Raw genomic sequence first — 20,054 nt, 5'->3', positions numbered from 1 at the left:
TAAATTTTAAAATAAAGAAGACCAAGACCTCCAATTTTGTTCTTTCTCTTCACCTCCTCCACCCTAAGAATGGTTTGGCTATTCTGGATCCTAGACATTTCTATATAAATTTTATAATCAGCTTGTTGATTTCTACAAAAAAGTTTCCTAAAACTTCTGTAGGGATTGTGCTGAATCCATAGATTAGTTGGAGGAAAAATTAAGACTTTAGTAATACTGTGTCTTCCAATCCATGAAGATGGACTGTCTCTCTAATTATATAGATCTTCAATTTCTTTCATCGATGTTTTGTAGTCTTCTGTTGAAATTATTACTATTTTGATCTTTTTGACAGTGAATGGAATTCAGTGCTGTGAATGATGAAATTGGGTTTTTAATTTTTGAACTGTTCATTGCTTGTATATGAAAATACAATGGATTTCTGCATAGTGACACTATATCCTACAACCTTGCTGAACTAATCTAGTTCTAGCAGTTTTGTGTCTATGTAGATTCCTTAGGATTTTCTACATACAGGAGCATGTCACTGGTGAATAAAGATAGTTCTACATCTTCCATTCCAATCTGGATGCCTTTCATTTCATTTTCTCACCTGACTTCACTGACTAGGACCTTCAGTACATTCAGCATATTCCACTTCAGTAGAATATAAGTAGTGAGAGTAGACATCCTCACCTTGCTTCCAATCTTAAGGAGAAAGCATTCAGACTTTCACCATTAAGTATGACGCTAGCTACAGATCTTTTGAAGTAAGATACAGGTCCCCAACAAAATATGGTTACATTGTCTATTTTGTTCTTCAATTACGGCAGTTTTTGTTTCACATATTTTGGGGCCTGAGGATAGGTATGGATATGTTTATAATGTTCTATTTTCCCAATGTTCCTCTTTGTCTCTAGTAATACATATTTTTTGTCTTAAAGTCTATATTGTCTGATATTAGTATAGCCACTCCAGCTCTCTTATGGTTACTGTTTGTATGCAATATGTTACCATCCTTTTTCTTTCAACCTATGTGTCTCTGAATCTAAAGTGTTTCTCTAGGAAACAGCATACAGTTGTAGTTTTTTATCCAGTCTGACAATAACTCACAGATTTTAAAGAAGAGCACTTTCCTCTACTATGGAAGGTCATTCTTCTGAACTACACATAACACTGGAATACACAGAAATAAGAGAAGAGACACTCTTCAGACATACTAATAACCTGGCAATCACTACAGTGACAGGTGAGGCCAGATTTATTTAATCAAGTAACCTACCTCTCAGCCACTGCTAGCAGCCTTTCTGGCCTAAAAGTACCTTCAGTGTCAATGTACATGGCCTTTCCTTCTCCTCCACCTCGGTCAATGGGAAGCTAGAGAGAACAAAAATAACAATGTGGAAATGAACACTGTACTTCTTCTGATATAACTAATCAACTTCCCCATTCACCCCAATTAGGCAAAGAGAAAAAATACATTAAAGAGACACTCAGAAGTAGGGAGGAAGCATTCCCTTCTAAGAGAAATACAAATAGTACAAACAAGGAATTATGAAGCTCATGGTGACCCACACCAAGTGAATCCAGAGTCCTACCAGAGCTGGATTGCTTGGAAATACAGTTCAAAGTAGATGATAAAATTCTAAGTGTGCATACCAATATAAGACTGAACAATTCTCTCAAAAATACAAACATTAAAAAAATTTTTTTTCAGATCCCAGATAAGTTTTTTTTAACGTTTTTTAATTTTTGACAGAGAGAGAAAGAGAGAGAGCACGCGCGCGAGCGAGCATGGGGTAGGGACAAAGATTGAGGGAGACATAGGATCTGAAGCAGGCTCTGCACTGTTAGCAGAGAGCCTGATGTGGGGCTCAGATGCACAAACCGTGAGATCATGACCTGAGCCGAAGTTGGATGCTTAAATGACTGAGCCACCTAGGAGCCCGGAGTACAAACATTTGAAAGATTATTTAGTACGTTAACTTGTAAGTTTAAAGAAAAAAAGAAAAAAGAAGCTCATTCCAATAGTACCTACAGGCGTTAAAAATGAACAAAAGGAAAAAAAGGAGAGTTGTTTAAATAAAAAAAAATTTTTTTTAACATTTATTTATTTTTGAGAGAGAGCGTGAGCAGGAAAGGGGCAGAGAGAGGGACACAGAATCTGAAGCAGGCTCCAGGCTGTGAACTGTCAGCACAGAGCCCAATGTGGGGCTTGACCTCATGACCCATGACATGGTCATGACCTGAGCTGAAGTTGGACACTTAACCGACTGAGCCACCCAGGTGCCCCGGAAAGTAGCGTTTAAAGAAAAAGGAAAGAAACGAAAACAGTCTCATGAACCACTTAGGGAAATCTCAGCTTTGGGCTATCCATCCCATGCCAGACACCTTTGAGTTTTACAAATTTTAAGTGAATTATGCTAAAGGGTATTTTCCACCCTAGAAATCTACTTTGGGCCATAATTCACCTTTAAATTCTAAGGAAAATCCTTTAGGACATTTTACATTAAGGGCCTAGTATCATCAAAATTTCTTTTTCCTATTTCTGAGAAAATCCTTTTCAAAATTATGAAAGTACTATATGCTTGATTTAAAAATTCACACAATATAGAAATAAGTAGAGTAAAAACTAAAAGCTCTTCTTTATCCCTCCCATCTCCCAGAAGTAATCTTCCAGATCATAATCTATGCAGTTTCATACAAAGGCTTTTCATATGTGGTTCTGCCATTACCATGTGACCTTGAGAATATTAATCTGCTTCCTTTTCTGTAAAATGTAGATAAAACCCACCTTATAGGATTGTTCTGAAGATTAAATAACTCACATAAAGTGTTTAGCACAGTGCTTGACATACAGAAAGCACTTTGAAATCTGATGATATGTCTACCCCTATGGCATTGACCTTAGCACTCAGTTACAGAGGCTTTGTTAATTTGGAAAGGGGAAAAAGATTGTTATCTTTTAAATCCTAAGAATCCACGGAAGGAGAAAAGGATATGTATACAACAAAAGAGGGTCTCGACAGAGGAAATGTTTGGAATCACTGGCCAAAACGACAGCAAAGGCTGACTTACTTTTTGGGGAGGAGAAAATCTTGAGACTCAGGGCTGAAGAAATTAAGGAATTAAGATGAATGAGGATCCCCATTTTGCTCACTGTTTGTTATCTTTAGTGCTAGCATGAGAAGAGGTTCTTTTTCAGCTATGTGACCTCTTTGGACAGAAGGGAGACCACAGGTGGCTGGGTATAGGTAGGCAGACTGACAGAAAAGTGGACAAGGTCCCAGTGTGTTTACTGAGCCAATTTCAAGGGGATGGACTGCATGCTCTGCACTCCAGCCCATTCTGTCCCCTCCATCTTGCCCTCCAGTGCCACTGCAGTTATCTTGTGTTACTGGACTGGGACACCACCACCAAGTTAGCTATTTTTAATAACTGCTTAGTAACATAATTTCACCCTTCTTCCTAATTTAGTGATGAAGGTTGTTCTGAACTTTCACCATTTTATAATGCTATCGTATAAACTCTTTGTACATTTATTCTTGACTTTATGTGAAAGTTGTGGAAGCCACATTTAAAAAAACTTTTTTTAAATGTTTCTTTTTGAGACAGAGAAAGAGATAGAGCATGAGCAGTAGAGGGGCAGAGAAAGAGGGAGACAGAAAATCTGAAGCAGGCTCCAGGCTCTGAGCAGTCAGCACAGAGCCCAATGCAAGGCTCAAACTCACAAACCGTGACATCATGACCTGAGCCAAAGTTGGACCCTTCACCAACTGACCCACCCAGATGCCCCATGGAAGCCACATTTCCTGTCAAAGGGCATATATGCATTCAAAACTGCAATTTTTGATAAACTGTATTCTCTGAATTTGAAAATATCTCTAGTACTTTGAACAAACATGGGTTCTTTATTTTTGTAATCTAACTCTGGCTCTCAGCTTTACATAACTTCATTATTAGATAGAGATCTAATGTACTGGAATTTTATTTCATTAAGAAGTAAAATTAAGTTAAGAAAATCTCAACAAATGAGAGCAGAAAATGTTTAGATTCAAGCAGTAATCTAACATCCTCTCTATACCTCTAGTTCCTGGTCTCAGGATGGTGAAATGTAATCCTTTCTGTTATTAATGAATTAGCATGTTTGTCTCAAAACAAAACAAAACAAGCTCTATAGGTGTTCAGTCAGTTGTGAATGTTCAGTTACTTTTATAGAGAGGATATGTTTGAGAATTTTGCTTCAGTTTATTGTTGACAGGCATAATCTACTTAATAAATAGTCCCAGGACAGGATTCTGTTTGCACAGTTGAAGAGCATAAGCGTGATATACGTAGTTGCCCTAATTGCTTCTCGGCCTTTTGGCTAAGATCAAGTGTACGTAGTTGCCCTAGCCACTACAGATATACTGTAAATGTTTATTCCACATGAATCTCTGTCAAAACAACATGCAGAAACCATTTCTACTTAAAAAGGTAACATATCCTGTCAAACGACCTACATGATGGTGCTATATTTCCCTTTTGCTAACAGTTTTCTAATGGTGCCCAGGCAGTAAGCTACAGCTTCTATAGCTCACTATCACTCTTCTTCTCAATGCTTCCCCCTTTATAAGTCTCAGTCTCAAAGTTCTCCTCTACCCCCAATCTCTCCTCCTCAGAATTCTTTATGAGGAGAAACAACAATGGCTCAGGTATACCTGACAGTGGAATTCTAACTTGGCTGTCTCATAAGACATACAGTGACATTTGGTCTGCAACAAAAAGATCAGTAGAGCAATCAGGAAAAGAAGCAATTAAAATGAGAATTAAATAATTAAAATTAAAAGGAAAAAGGTAAATGATGAAAAAAACCAGGAGACTATCAAGCTGGGCCTCTTACTGTTCCAAACACCTTTATTCACAAAGAACCAGAGTATTTTCCTATCTCAAGAAATGACATTCACCATTTCAACGTAGAAGCTGTGACTAATGAAGTACATATGTATAACATGAAAAAAAATAAAGATTTTGTTGGGTGACTTGAGAAATATTAGTCTCTGCACATATATGTGTCTTACTAAAATGTGAACTTATGTAAGACACAGGGTGCTAACAAAATCAGTATTTCTTTTTTTTTAATATTTATTTTTGAGAGTGAGAGAGAGAGAGAGGGAGAGGGGCAGAGAGAAGGAGATACAGAATCTGAAATAGGCTCTAGGCTTCGAGCTGTCAGCACAGAGCCTGACACGGGGCTCAAACTCGGGAACGGTGAGATCACGACCTGAGCTGAAGTCAGATGCTTAACTGAGTCACCCAGGTACCCCACAAAATCAGTTTGTTTGTTTTTTTTACGGCTTGTAATACCATCTGAAACCATAGCACATTACATTGATATAATTAACATTTTTGATAAACTATTTAAATACTGAATAAATTATGAGGGACAGTTCAAAACTCTTTTTACAAGAGGAAAAAAAAACACAAAAGAGAACAATTTATAAATGAGTTTCAAGAACTACTGTTGTCGAGAGGGTAAGAATTCACACTAGAATAGAAAGATACTAGTAACCCTCCTCTGTCATACTGCTATAAAGAGGCAAATTTCATGTGAGTTGTTCCTGAACTTCATCGATAAGCTGTGTCCATGGGAGAAGTGAGTATAATCTATCTAGATTAAAATAATGCCATTTCCTTCAAAATACCTAAAACTGTAATAAAGCCTAAAAAAATTCTTAAAAATTAAAAAAAATTTTTTCTTAATATTTATTTTTGAGGGAGAGTGAGACAGAGCACGAGTGGGGGAGGGGCAGAGAGAGGGAGACACAGAATCTGAAGCAGGCTCCAGGTTCCAAACTGTCAGCACAGAGCTCAATGCGGGGCTTGAATCCACAAACGTTAAGATCATGACCTGAGCTAAAGTCGGACGCTCAAATGACTGAGCCACCCAGGCGACCCTAACATTTTTTTTTTTAATGTTTGTTTTTGAGAGAGAGAGAGAGAGAGAGAGAGAGAGAGAGAGAGAACGAATGCAAGTGGGGGGAGGAGCAGAGAGAGAAGGGGACACAGAATGCGAAGCAGGCTCCAGGTTCTGAGCTGTCAGCACAGAGCCCAACGTGGGGCTCCAACTCCCGAACCATGAGATCATGACCTGAGCTGAAGTCAGACACTTAACTGACTGAGCCACCCAGGCACTCCTAGCCTCAAAAAATTCTAATAGAGTTGACCCATAGTAATGGGCCAGGTTCCAGGGTACTCACTGGGCCAGCTACTCACAGCAACATACCCTTAAACCAAGGAATGTTAGGACCCCAAAGAAGAAAAAGGGCTCCTCAAAACACTGCTTAAAGTTGCAAAACAGTGACACATTTGTTCACTGTCCCTTCTATATCCTTCTTATCTCTTCTCAGATCTTTCATTTTCTGAGATTCCAATATTACTTCTCTACATAGGACTTAGTTACACCATCTCTAAATACTGCTAGACAATTTTACTTGGTTGTCTCATTACCTCAAACCCAATTCTCTAAATTTGAACTAATCTTTCCATAAAAACTACCTCTCTCCCCCAAATCCTTTCTAGAGTTTACCAAATTAATACATTGTTGGGCTGAGGGATATATATATTTTTTATCATCAGTCATTAAATGCCGCCTTTTACATCTTTTGCCTGTATCTCTTCAATGTGACTATTTTAGTTTATACCCAATCAGCTAATGTTTATAATAATCATCCATTAAATATCCTCAGCTTTTGCCTCTCCTTCCAATTCTCAACAGGTTGCTACCAGAGTATTTCTGAAAATATTACTTGTTATTCAAAAAAATTTTTTTTAATGTTTCATTTTTGGGAGATAGAATGTGAACACTCTCCCTCTGAAGCCGACAGCGCAAACCCCAACATGGGACTTGAACCCACGAACTGTGAGATCATGACCTGAGCTGAAGTTGGACTAAGCCACCCAAGCCCCCCTACTTATTTCTTTTCGGTTGAGGAAGATTTTATGATCTCCACTCTTTACAGAATCGAGTGTAAACTCCTTACATTATAGCGAAGACCTTCTAAAACATGTTCTTGAGCTGTCCTTTTTTCTCTTAGAGATTTTATTTTTAAGTAATCTCCATACCTAACGTGGGGCTCAAACTCACAACCCCAAGATCAAGAGTCACATGCTGCACGAACTGAGCCAGCCAGGTGTACCTTGATGTGTCCTTTTAAGGTTTATCTCCTACGACTTTTCCAAGTAAGACCTCTGAGCTAGATAAACGGGTTTATTTATTGTCTTCTCCATATATCATGCCCCTGTGCTCCTGCACTTCTGCACATACCACTCCCTAGTTAAATGCTTTTTAATTTCTTTACCTACTCAAATTTAGCATTCTTCAGGAGTATGGTCCAATCCCTTACCTCTCTAAAGTGTTCCATGATTACTTTAGGGTGAAGTAATCCCTCTCTCTTCCTAAAAAAGTTATGCTACTTCCTCCATACAATTTCTGTTATAGTAAGTATATGCTGGGGTGCCTGACTGGTTTGGTCAGTAAAGCAGATGACTCTTGATCTCAGGTTGTACGTTTGAGCCCCACATTGGGTGTACAGATTTCTTAAAAAATAAAATCTTAAAACAAAGGAGTATGTCTTAGGACATCTATTGTCTCCATTGCTTCAAGTATTTACTGAGTGCAAAGCACTGACTAGGCATTAGCAATACAGCAGGAAACAAGGCAGGTACAGGTTTTACTCTTATAAAGGTTTTAAGAGCATGGGCTTGTAAAGTCGGGTTTGATTTTTCTATCTACCTTTTCAATACAATATGATCTCAGGCAATTAATTATCTCTATTTCCAAATCCTCCTATGAATGAGAGCATAAGTAGAAATGGAGAAGATACTTAGTACAAGGTAGAGCAGAAAACAGTAGGAGTTGGGGTGCCTGGGTGGCTCAGTTGGTTAAACGTCCGACTTGATCAGGTCATGATCTCACGGTTTGTGAGTTTGAGCCCCATGTTGGGCTCTGTGCTGATAGCTCAGAGCCTGAGGCCTGCTTTGGATTCTGTGATTCCCTCCCTCCTTTTGCCCCTCCCCTGCTTGTGTGCTTGCTCCCTTGCTCTCAAAAATAAATAAAACACTAAAAAAAAATGAATAAAATGCAGACATTCAGCTTTACGGTATGATTTTTCTCCAGTATGATTAGCTATTAGGGACCAAGCACTCAGAAGACAGCTCTCAGAGAAGACTGAGAAGAGTTCATCCAAAACTGGCATCTGTTCTGATGGGGAATGTAAATCTGAGGGTATTTGTAAAGGAATGACTTTAATGATCAATCATAAAATCTAGACTAGTGAAGAAGGCAGGTGAAGCCTGGGGAGGCCTAATGGATGGTAAGAAAGTATCTGAAATTAAAAATCTGAAAGTATTAGCACAATGAAGAATTCTGCAATAGGAAGTCTACCTTCTAATTAGTCTTAGGGATAGAGAAAGTGCCTTTTATTTCCATCCCAAAAGATGCTTGAAAATAACAAGAATCAACTTTTTTTTGCTGATTTGGTTAGAGCCCAAAAGCTTACCTGGCATGTTACAGCCAATGTATGACAGATCTGAGTCTTCCCAGTTCGGAATTCTCCAAACATCTCTGTAATTGATCCAGTCTCAATTCCTCCTAAAGTAAGAAATATCCTTTAGCAAAATACAAACATTCAGAAACAATAATCATAGAAATGCCCTTGGAGCTCATCAAAAAGATGTATACATAATTTGGAAATCCATTTTTCAACAATCAGTAACTCTTAAAATATTTTTTATTTTGAAATATTTCTAGATCTAGAAAAATTGCCGGGGCGCCTGGGTGGCTCAGTCGGTTAAGCGTCCAACTTCAGCTCAGGTCATGATCGTGTGGTTTCGGGTTCGAGCCCTGCGTCAGGCTCTGTGCTGACAACTTGGAGCCTGGAACCTGCTTCAGATTCTGTGTCTCCCTCTCTCTCTGCCCCTACCCCCTCATGCCTCTGTCTCTTTCTCTCTCTCTCAAAAGTAAATAAACATTAACACATTTTTTTCTTTTTAATTGCCAAGAAATGTACAGGAAGATCCCATGAATTCTCACCCAGCCTCCTCCAGTGTAACATTTTATATAATTACAGTACAGTATCAATATCAGAAAGCTGTCAGTGATACAGTCATATTTCTCCAACTGTAGGTATACTCATCTCATTTGTGTATCTGTGTACATCTCTATGTAACTGTATCATACATGTGGCTTTAACTAGAGATATAGAACTATACCATCACAAGTCAATAAGCAGTCACTTAAAAAATACAGATATAATATCACCTAGTACTTTCTAATCGTTAATTGTGTATCTAGCATTGTGCTACACATATATATGTACCATTTCACTTAATTCCAATAACCTATAAGGTAGGAAGTCTTTTTATCCTTATTATGAAGATAATAAAACTGAGGCATAGAGATATTAAGTAATTTGCACATGTAATACCTCCAGTAAATACTGGGAGGAGGTACAGATGGGAGGGCTAACACTCAAATTTGAGTGTGATTGCTGATTGCATACTATTTTGTCTCTCCCCAAAATGAAAACTTTAAATGTTGAAATATTTGGTGAAGCACTAAGAAACAAATCTTTTAGGGCAGCAGTGTTTTCAAAAGTTCAAAAAAACTTTACAGCTTTCCATAAAGTCCTAAGTATTAGTGTGTACTACCATGGATTCACACTATAACCTAGTCTTCAAACATGGAGTGTTTTAGTTATCAGATTTTCAACCTTGTGTTAAAGTAGGTTATAATTAATTCTTTAGGCAGGGGGAGCTTACCCTCTGAATGTGGTATTAAATGGAAACTGAATTAATTAATTGGCAGACAATTTTGTGTAACTCAGGTCCCACCCTACAGCAGTCTTACTTCTTCAATGTGGATAGTTCTCTTATCTTTTAATCATATCTAACACACGAATTCTACCCAAATACTTTAGTTTTGTTCTGTGACCTGGATGCTTTGCTAACTGTAGTTTACAACAGAGGATAAGGGATTACCATACCTTGAAGTAGTTTGTCAAGTTCTTTGGAGCCGGTAGTAATCTGTATGATCTCTGATCGCCTTTGGTGGAACTCAGTTGCAGTAGTGAAACCCATTGGAACTAACTTGGCTGCCTCAGTCTGGGAAAATTAAGTAATGTCAAATCAACAAAATATGTTTATTATTAATAAAACAAGAACCAGACGTAGAGCAGGATGAAACAACATCTAATAACATTTCTAGAATGATTTCTCTTTATAAAGTTATCAAAATACTAATAGTTCTAGTTCTAGGATTATTTTATCTTTCTGGCAACTAAAGGGTAAACTAATTTAGGGACTCCAAGAAGATTAATTTTGAAATTACTAATTCAAATAATACATCCACATAAATAAAAAAAACAAAAAACTATTATAGACCAACATATATGTACTTCGCCTGACTTAATGACCAATGTGACAATATGGCACAAAGTCCAACAATATATTTAAGTCCTCGTTTCCTGTTCCATCAACCACAGACTTTCTCTCTTAACTTTCTACTTTGTTAAATGAGGACATTTGCCCTTCAGTCTCTTCTCCCTCCATATCTACTTTACCATCTCTGTCACCTGTACCTTTTCTCTTATACTGTCGAGGTTGAAAACATTTAAATCCTATTTTGCAGTCACTGGCAAGTCTTCAACCATCTATCAATTCCAAAATTTAAAAATAAATGCATTCACAAATAATGGAAATTAAATGATACACTCCTAAATAACCAATGAGTCAAAGAAGAAATGACAAGGGAAATCAGAAAATACTTCCAGGTGAATGAAAATGAAGACACAGCATACCACAACTTATGGAATGCAGTAAAAGCAGAGCTTAAAGGGAAGTTTATAGCTATCAATGCCAGTATTATAAGTAAGATCTTAAATCAATAACCTAACTTCCACTTAAAGATACCAGAAAAAGAGTACACTAAACAAAGCAAGCAGAAGAAAGGAAGATTAGAGTAGAAACTAATAAAATAGAGAATAGAAATACAATAGAGAAAATCAATGAAACCAGGATTTGGTTCTTTGAGAAGATCAGCAAAACTGATAAACCTTTAGTTAGATAAAGAAAAAAATAAAAAGACTAGGGGTGGCTCGGTTGGTTGAGAATCTGACTTCAGCTCAGGTCATGATCTCACAGTTCATGGGTGCAAGCCCTGAGTCAGTCTCTGTGCTGGAGCCTGATTCAGATTGTGTGTGTGTGTGTGTGTGTGTGTGTGTGTGTCTGCCCCTTCCCTGCTTGTGCTCTTTCTCTCTCAAAAATAAACATTAAAAAAATAAATAAAAAAGAAATAAAAAGACTCATCACAAATCAGGAATGAAAGAGACAACGGTTCATGGATTTGAGCCCTGAGTCAGTCTCTGTGCTGGAGCCTGATTCAGAATATGTGTGTGTGTGTGTGTGTGTGTGTGTGTGTGTGTGTGTGTGTACGTGTGTGTGTGTGTCTCTCTCTCTGCCCCTTCCCTGCTTGTGCTCTTTCTCTCTCAAAAATAAACATTAAAAAAATAAATAAATAAAAAGACTCATCACAAATCAGGAATGAAAGAGACAACATTACTATCAAGCTTACAAAATCATAACTCTATGCCAACAAATTACGTGACTAATGAAATAGGCTAATTCCTATTTAAAAAACTATTAAATATTAAAACTCACTCAACTAGAAAAATAATCCAAGCCAAGGTACAAGTGATTAGTTGAACTTGAATCTAAATTCAATAAAATAAACTGTGTGAGTCTAACTACAAAAAAAAGAAATATCTGAATACATTTATAGCAAGTACTGACATTAAACGTGTAATGTAAAAACTTTCCACAAAGAAAAAGTCTAATACTATTTCACTTGAAAACTCATTACAATGTCTGTATTACAGCTTTGTGAATTTTATTCACTGCAGAATCAAACGGTGGACTAAAATACTAAAGTTCCAGTGTCAATAACTCAATGTCTCTCAAAGGCTTCTGCTGTCAAATTCAAATGAATTGTTTTATACGCCAGCAGTTTCAAAATCATGCTCCATTTACCTTGCTTTTATATCTGAATGTCTTTCTCTAGTATTTTCTGATTTTATCATTTCTCAAATTTTCTGACCTCTCAATCTTACCATGTGTTCTACTGAAACCCTTCTGCCTGAAGTTCCTTTTCTTTTCCAAACTGGGGTCTTTGCTCTCTAGACTACTGTCTAAAGACACTGCCTCACTGAGTTCTTAGGTTGGAGTCTAACCAAGATCTTTGGTTTTCCACCTTCATTTTGTTAAAAGAATATCATCAAGTACCTTCCTAAGAAAGTGGATATGAGAAAAATGTTCTGAATTCTTGTATTCCTGGGGTGCCTGGCTGGCTCAGTTGGTTAAGCATCTAACTCTTGATTTCGGCTCAGGTCATGATCTCACTCACGGTTGGTGGGTCCAAGCCCTATATCCCACTTTGCACTGACAGTGCAGAGCCTGCTTGGGATTCTCTCTTGCTCCCTCTCTCTCTCTGCCCCTCTCCTGTTTGCATGCATGCTCTCTCTCTCAAAATAGATAAACTTAAAAAAAAAGTGAATTCTTGTATTGCTGAAAATGTTTTATTCTGCCTGATTAATAAAACTGCTACAAACAGAATTCTAGGTTAAAATTATGTGCCCTGAGAATTTTGAAGACACTGCTCTACTAGCTTCTACCTGCTATATTTCTGAAAAGAAATGTGGTCTTTCTGATTTTCTGTTCCTTTAGTGTTGCTTTTTTTCCCCTCTGAAATCTTTCAGAATCTTCTCTTCATGATTGGTATAGTGAAATTTCACACTCACATGTCTAGGTGTGGGTCCTTGACACTCCATGAGGTCATACTATATAAGACTTCTGCTTCCCTTTAGCTCTGGAAATTTTTTTAATGTTTGTTTATTTTTGAGAGAGACAGAGTATGAGCAGGGGAAGGGGAGGGGTAGAAAGAGAGGGAGACACAGAATTTGAAGCAGGCTCCAGGCTCTGAGCTGTCAGCACAGAGCCCGACACGGGGCTTGAACTTGCGAGCCATGAAATCACGACCTGAGCTAAAGTTGGGCAATTAACCAACTGAGCCACCCAGGTGCCCCGGAATTTTCTTAAATTATGTCTGTGATAACTTCTTTCCTTTTTTCTATGATCTTTCTGTAACTTCTATTAAATGGACAGACTGCTGGATAGATCAATGAAGAGACAGGTGATAAGTCAAAAATATTAAAATGTTAATGGTAGAGTCTAGGTGGTGGGTATATGAGTTTTCATTATAAATTATTTCAGCATTACAGTAAGCTTAAAAATTTTAAGAACAAAATACTAAGGAAAAAACACAGGAGATGCTTTCCCTGTTTGTCATTTTAACTCCACATTTTCTAGTTACTCAGCTCCTACAGGAACGGAATGGTAAACAGTGAAATGTTAAGTAAAAACCATGCAAATGCCTAATCTGGAGAACTTTACTTTTACTCTCACACTTGCATAATAAGTTTACTTTCGTATGTGCTAGGTGAAATCTTAAATCTATAGGCTTTTTTTTTTGCAATGTTTCAGCAGCTTATTTATTTTGAGAGAGTGCGAGAGCGCGAGAGCGCAAGAGCACACATGCACGAACAGGGGAGAGGCAGAGAACCCCAAGCAGGTTCCACACTGTCAGCTCACAGTCTGACTTGAGGCTTGATCCCAAGAACCATGAGATCATGACCTGAACTGATATCAAGAGTTGGACACTTAACCAACTGAGCCACCCAGGTACCCCCTTAAATCTACAGCCAAGAACTACCAAACTCTTGAACACGAGACACAGAATAGCAAATAAAAATATATAGGAGTGACTGGGTGGCTCAGTCAGCTGAGCATCCGACTTCAGCTCAGGTCATGATACTGTGGTTCACGAGTCTGAGCCCCACATCAGGCTCTGTGCTAAAAGCTCAGAGCCTGTAGCCTGCTAAGGATTCTGTGCCTCCCATTCTCTCTCTGCCCCCCTCCCCCGCTCACACTCTCTCAAAAATAAACATTAAAAAATTTTTTAAAACATGTAACAAAAAATACCTGTGCTGAATCTGTCACTGTTCATAGTACACCAAGAGAACATAGTTCAACAAAAGCCAATTACAAATAAACTTTGAAATGTGGAAAAGACCACCGAAGAATTTTGCACCTTCTGAGTCAATTATTTCACTCATAAAATCTTTCTCTCTCAACCATTTCGACAGATATACTGAAAATGGATTTTATTTTCCTTTCTCCACTATGATAGTAGGTATTCTTGGTGAAAATCTGAATTTCAAAGACTTTGGGGGAATAGAAATGGGAGGGAAGAGTTACAGTAACTGAAGAAATCTTCTTTAACCTTTAAATTTTTTTTTTTTTAACGTTTATTTATTTTTGAGACAGAGAGAGAGCATGAACGGGGGAGGGTCAGAGAGAGGGAGACATAGAATCCAAAACAGGCTCCAGGTTCTGAGCGGTCAGCACAGAGCCCGACGCAGGGCTCGAACTCATGGACTGCGAGATCATGACCTGAGCTGAAGTCGGCCGCTTAACCGACTAAGCCACCCAGGCGCCCCTTCTTTAACCTTTAAAAGCAAATAACACAACTAATCTTTACCCACTAGAAGCTCACAATATAAAATGTCTGAAATCAGAGAGGATGGAAAAATAGACTCATCTCTATATCATTCTGCATATCTTATTTCACTTTATTACAGGTCTATATTTGTGTTTTCACAAAAGCAAAACATTAATTTGATTTCTAAAACTAAGGTCAGACAGGCATAATCAAAGATTCTGTCAGGATTTTTTCTGTCACAAATATTAATGCCCAGAAAAAAAACAACAAATAGACTTTAGAGACACTGGCTTAGTATGATAAACACTCTTTAAGGTATTAGGGGCTCAGAACTATTATTTCCAATTAAGTTACCAATTCAACAAACATATTTAAGTAATACAATAAATGACAACTTTATACTTCGATAGATAGCAGTATCATTCCTCTAAAGATTTAAATTAAGAATTACAAATTTTTTTAACGTTTACTTTGAAAAACTACACGTGCACACAGGAGCAGGGGAGAGAGAGAGAGAGAGAGAGAGGATGAATGGATGGATGGATGGATGGATGGATGAATGAATGAATCCCAAGCAGGCTCTGAGATATCGGCGCAGAGCCCAATGCGGGGGCTTGATCCTAGGAACCATGAGATTGTGACCTAAACTGAAAACAAGAGTCGGAAACGCAAATGACTGAGCCACCCAGACACCCCAAGGATTATAATTTTTGAGCCCAGACTGAATTATTATTACAGAATGGTCTAAAGAAATGAAGTTAACACTCCTCCCAGTGCTTAAAAATTCAAAGCTCGGGGCACCTGGGTGGCTCAGTCGGTTAAGCGTCCGACTTCGGCTCAGGTCATGATCTCACGGTCTGTGAGTTCGAGCCCCGCGTCAGGCTCTGTGCTGACCGCTCAGAGCCTGGAGCCTGTTTCAAATTCTGTGTCTCCTTCTCTCTCTGACCCTCCCCCGTTCATGCTCTCTGTCTCAAATATAAATAAACGTTAAAAAAAAAAATTCAAAGCTCTTAGTAGAATACCCAGTAAAACAGAATTCATCAGGTTGTGTACATATTAATGTATGAGATAAGTACTCACAAATCTCAGATATTGTCCATTTGACTAAGTTACATAGCAGTACATACACTGAAGCTACCCCATAACAAAAGATGCAGTTTTTCTTGAAGATTCTTTAGCCTTTGAAGATCTTTTCAGTGAAAAATTTCTGTGAAACTATAATAGTAATCAAAACAAATATGAAAATACAATTTTATAGATATTTACTTTATGCTATAAAAACTTCAAGGGTAGGGGGTGCCTGGGTGGCTCAATCAGTTAAGTGTCTGACTTCAGCTCAGGTCATGATCTAAGAGTTCATGAGTTTGAGCCCCACATCCAGCTCTGTGCTATCAATGCAGAACCTGCTTTGAATCTTCTGTCCTTGTTTCACTCTGCCCCTCATCTGCTCATGTTCTGTCTGTCTCTCTCTCTCAAAAATGAATAAACATTAAAAAACAAAACAAAAAATTCAATGGTAAAGCTAATCAAACTATGTATATAAATACCAAAGGATAAATGCATAAAATAAAATGTAATCATGGAGAATTATGAAGAAAAATTAATAGGAGCTATAAGACACTGAACAGAGATGAGAAAAGATCAGAATAGGATAGGATGAAAATAACTGGATTCCAGTCTTAGTTCTGCTATTGCCTGCATGACCTTGGGTAAATAATTGAACCACTGTGCCTAAGAGATAATACTTGCCCTATCTTTTTCAGTGTTGTTATGAAGGCCAGATGAGAATATATATGAAAGGGATGGGATTTCAAAGTTAAAGTGCTATATAAGGGACTATTACGTTACTACCTCATTTCTGTTAAGCCAGTAAAATCACCTTTATGTCATTAAGGTTAAAAAACAAAACAAAACTAAAAGCATGATTTGAAATCACACTCTCTTGTCATTATAGAAGAATCTTGTCTGTGTTCTGTGCTGGCAGCCCAGAGCCTGCTTGGGATTCTCGATCTCCCTCTCTTGATGCCCCTCCCCCATTCATGCGGTCTCTGTCTCTCTCAAAACAAACTTAAAAAAAAAAAGAATCTTGCCTGTGATTAGTCAACTAACAGATTATACACGCTTAGAGCCTAATTAACATGGCTTTAATATTTGAGAAATAAAGTTTTTTATCTGAAAGTAAAACAAGCATATTATGGAAAATGCAGAAACTTCAGAAAATTGAGGCAAAAATAAAAATTGCTCACATTCTTACCATCCAGAAATAACATATTTTAGTGTAGTTATTCTGTGCATGTGTTATACATAAATACACACATTTCTAAAAACACAAATCAACCATGTATATATACACTTAGACATTTTATCAGCCTGCTTTCTTATATCATGAACATGTCAATGAATATTTTTTGAAACTCTTTTTGTGGTTACAAACTAATGAATATATTTCTAAGGCATGAGATCATAATTTCTAGAAAGATAAGGTACATACCACTGACTGCTGGTGGGAACGCAAACTTATCAATTTGGCAGTATTTATATCATACCATGAAACTGCAATTTCCTTGACAGAAACTCCCAATTTATGCAAGGAGGCATATATATAGTTAACTAATGCAGTCACCTCTGGAAAGGGGGCCAGGATGACACAATGAGGGATGAAAGGAGGAACACTGCCACCTTTCACTGTATATCCTTTTCTACTATTCCCACTAATGCCTCACATAAGCAGTACTCACCAGAATTTTATCAGCTTTGGCTTCACTAATCCCCTTAATATTTATTAGTTCCTTTTTTGGTGCATAAGCAACAGCCTCCACAGTATGGAATCCAGCTTCTTCCAATTTCTTCACATCATTGGCATTTATGCCACATTGCTGCAAGTGAAAACCATGGATAAATTTAAGCTTCAGTTCTCTCATCTGTCTAATATGGATATTGGCCCTACCCATTTCAGAGCTATTTTGAAGAACTGTGATATTATATGCAAAAGCTGTGAAAAGTATGCTCTACAGATCAGGTATTTAATAACAAATTATCAACCTTTTCATTCTGAAAAGAAATTTTTAAACTAGCACTATCCTATGTATCCATCATGAAACGGGACCAAACCAGTAACTCCCAGGCACTGGGAATAAGCACGCAACTCTCAAATTTTTATGACTGGGACTCTAAATGAACCCTCAGACCCTGGGTCCTAAAAGGCCACCTTAAAATCAGTGTTTCCCAATGTTTTCTACATCAAGCACACATAAAAAATGATTGACAGGAAAGCTCTGATCTAACAACTGACCTTAAAAATGGGAAAAACAGTATGTAAGCCAATTTGACAATAAATTCTATTCATTAAAAAGGGGGGGGGATTACTTTTGGTTGGGGACTCCTATACCACTTCTCAAAACAAACCACCCAAAGACACCTCTTCCTCCCTATATTACTAGGTTAGCTTTGGTTTTATTAGTCACCAAAACCATGACTTCTGAGACAATATCGGTTAATGGCAGAATATGCATGTATTTGCAGGTCAGGGTAGGTTTGAGAGAGGGGAGAGAATATTATCTGTCCATAGAAACAAGCTCTACTAATATTTAAGCAATAAGCAAAACCCATGTGTGGGTATAAGGATGCTCATGGTAACAAAAGTTGACTCTGAACCCTGTAATGTTTAACACAAACCTATTTAAATTAACTTCTGGAGTCTTGAAGCTTAGCTGCGGATGATAGGAATATGTGTAAAGAGAAGAATGAAGGCTTTCTCTGCTTTCCCTCCTACTTCTTTCAGCCTATGTCAGCTGCACTCACACCGGGGCCTCTGCACAACGGGAAGAAATACTACAAGGCCGCAGCTCTGGTACTTGATGCTCTTGTGCAGTCCTGAATTGGAGCTTGGATCTTATACCTTAATAACCACAAGTGCTTCTCTCTGATCATGACAGCTGTCTTGCTAGTAACTTCAGCAGATACGGGTCAATGGAGAGACAATGGTCCTCTCTTTTCCCTGCAGAGCTGGCCCAGGCCACTGTAATTCCCTGGATAGCAATTTCATATGTAGTATAAACATCACAGAGACTCCATCATGGGACCCATAGACTCCTTAGGTTTTGACAACCCAACTCTGAGAAAGAAAAATGATAAAGTAGAAGAATTCTTAACAAAAAAGATCTGGCCAGACATGCTTAGCAACCATGTTAAGCTTTCCACAGGATCCTTGACAGTATTTCTAAAAACTCCAATTTAGGTCTTAGCCTTAGGCAATAAACCAATGGTTTATGTAAAACCTGTGATTTCTCCCAACAGGTAGAAGACACTAATCCTGCATTATAATCTCAAAATTAGGAACAAAGCACATACCTCTAATCGAGATATAGGTTGTGGGCCAAAGCTCTCTTCTTCCACTGAAGTATCTGCATTTGCTTCAAGCTGCATTTGCATAGCCATTACTCAGCATTCAATACTGAAAAAATACAGACGGCCAGAGAGTACAGAACTGTAAACTTAGTTTTGCAATAAATCTCTGAAGAATTATTTGTTAGGCTTTTGGTCTAATCACTGACCTACCCACGGCAGGAAGACGAACATATATTTCATCACCCTTTCCCTTCCACCTAGCTAGTTGTATCAAAAAGAGTTTAGGAGGAGCCAGAACTAGTCTGCTTCATTAATGATGCACAGCTTAACTAGACCAACTATATCCCCAGCTCCCCTGCTTCATAGGTAGGAAGGTAGGGGCCGAATCTTATTCCATTGTTCCCTTCCAGCAAGTAGGGATTGGGGGTGGTGGGACAGGAGTGAAACGAGGTTACAGAATGACTATCCATAAGCCAGTGATAAGACAGTGGGCTGAAATGAGAGACATACTTCCCATCTTAGCCAAGGATAACTTGTAGTCACATATTCTGCTTCTAATAGGAATGTATGAAATTTGAAATTTAAATATCACCATTTTAATCATTCCAGACTTCAGTGAATGCCTAAGTGAATAAATAACATTCAAGTACCCTGCTCAGTCTGAAATCTTCCATATGAGCAATAGGCCTATACCTAGTCAGGTTATTATGATAAAAGAGTTAAGATTGCTCAGGTTGAAAAGAACTGAGAACAAAAATTTTTCGTGATCTTCAGAGGTGTTAGTAAGAGTGAAAAGTCTTAATGTTCACAAGAATAAATGAACTTATATCACACCAAAACAATCTGGACAATTTAAATCAGGATAAATTTAACTCAAAGGATAACACATATGAAATCTCCATTCTTCAAGAATGGACAAAAGAAGACCATTTGTTCTTTTTCCTTTATTTATTTATGTATTTATTTATTTACTTATTGTTTTTATTTTTTATTTTTTTTTTTTTAAATTTTTTTTAACGTTTATTATTTTTGGGACAGAGAGAGACAGAGCATGAACGGGGGAGGGGCAGAGAGAGAGGGAGACACAGAATCGGAAACAGGCTCCAGGCTCTGGGCTGATGGCTCAGAGCCTGGA

General features: G+C 37.8%; 1 protein-coding gene across 3 annotated transcripts in view; it reads right to left on the bottom strand.

Moving 5' to 3' along the window:
- The window catches only part of RAD51 (RAD51 recombinase), a 33,173-nt gene that overhangs the window by 6,850 nt on the left and 6,269 nt on the right, over positions 1 to 20,054 (bottom strand). For all 3 annotated transcript variants that reach the window (XM_040492307.1, XM_040492306.1, XM_040492305.1), the window contains exons 2-6: positions 18,923 to 19,025; positions 17,311 to 17,448; positions 10,005 to 10,122; positions 8,520 to 8,611; positions 1,262 to 1,356 (exon numbers count right to left, since the gene is read on the bottom strand). In XM_040492307.1, coding sequence (XP_040348241.1) covers positions 1,262 to 1,356; positions 8,520 to 8,611; positions 10,005 to 10,122; positions 17,311 to 17,448; positions 18,923 to 19,009 — 530 coding nt within the window. In that variant the 5' untranslated portion in view covers positions 19,010 to 19,025. The remainder of the gene's footprint in view (positions 1 to 1,261; positions 1,357 to 8,519; positions 8,612 to 10,004; positions 10,123 to 17,310; positions 17,449 to 18,922; positions 19,026 to 20,054) is intronic.

This window comes from Herpailurus yagouaroundi, unplaced genomic scaffold (assembly GCF_014898765.1).
Source record: "Herpailurus yagouaroundi ecotype Mexico unplaced genomic scaffold, PumYag 184, whole genome shotgun sequence".
In the NCBI taxonomy this organism is placed as follows: Eukaryota; Metazoa; Chordata; class Mammalia; order Carnivora; family Felidae; genus Herpailurus; species Herpailurus yagouaroundi.
The sequence above is the reverse complement of the archived record's forward strand: the minus strand, read 5'-3'. Positions and strand labels throughout refer to the sequence as shown.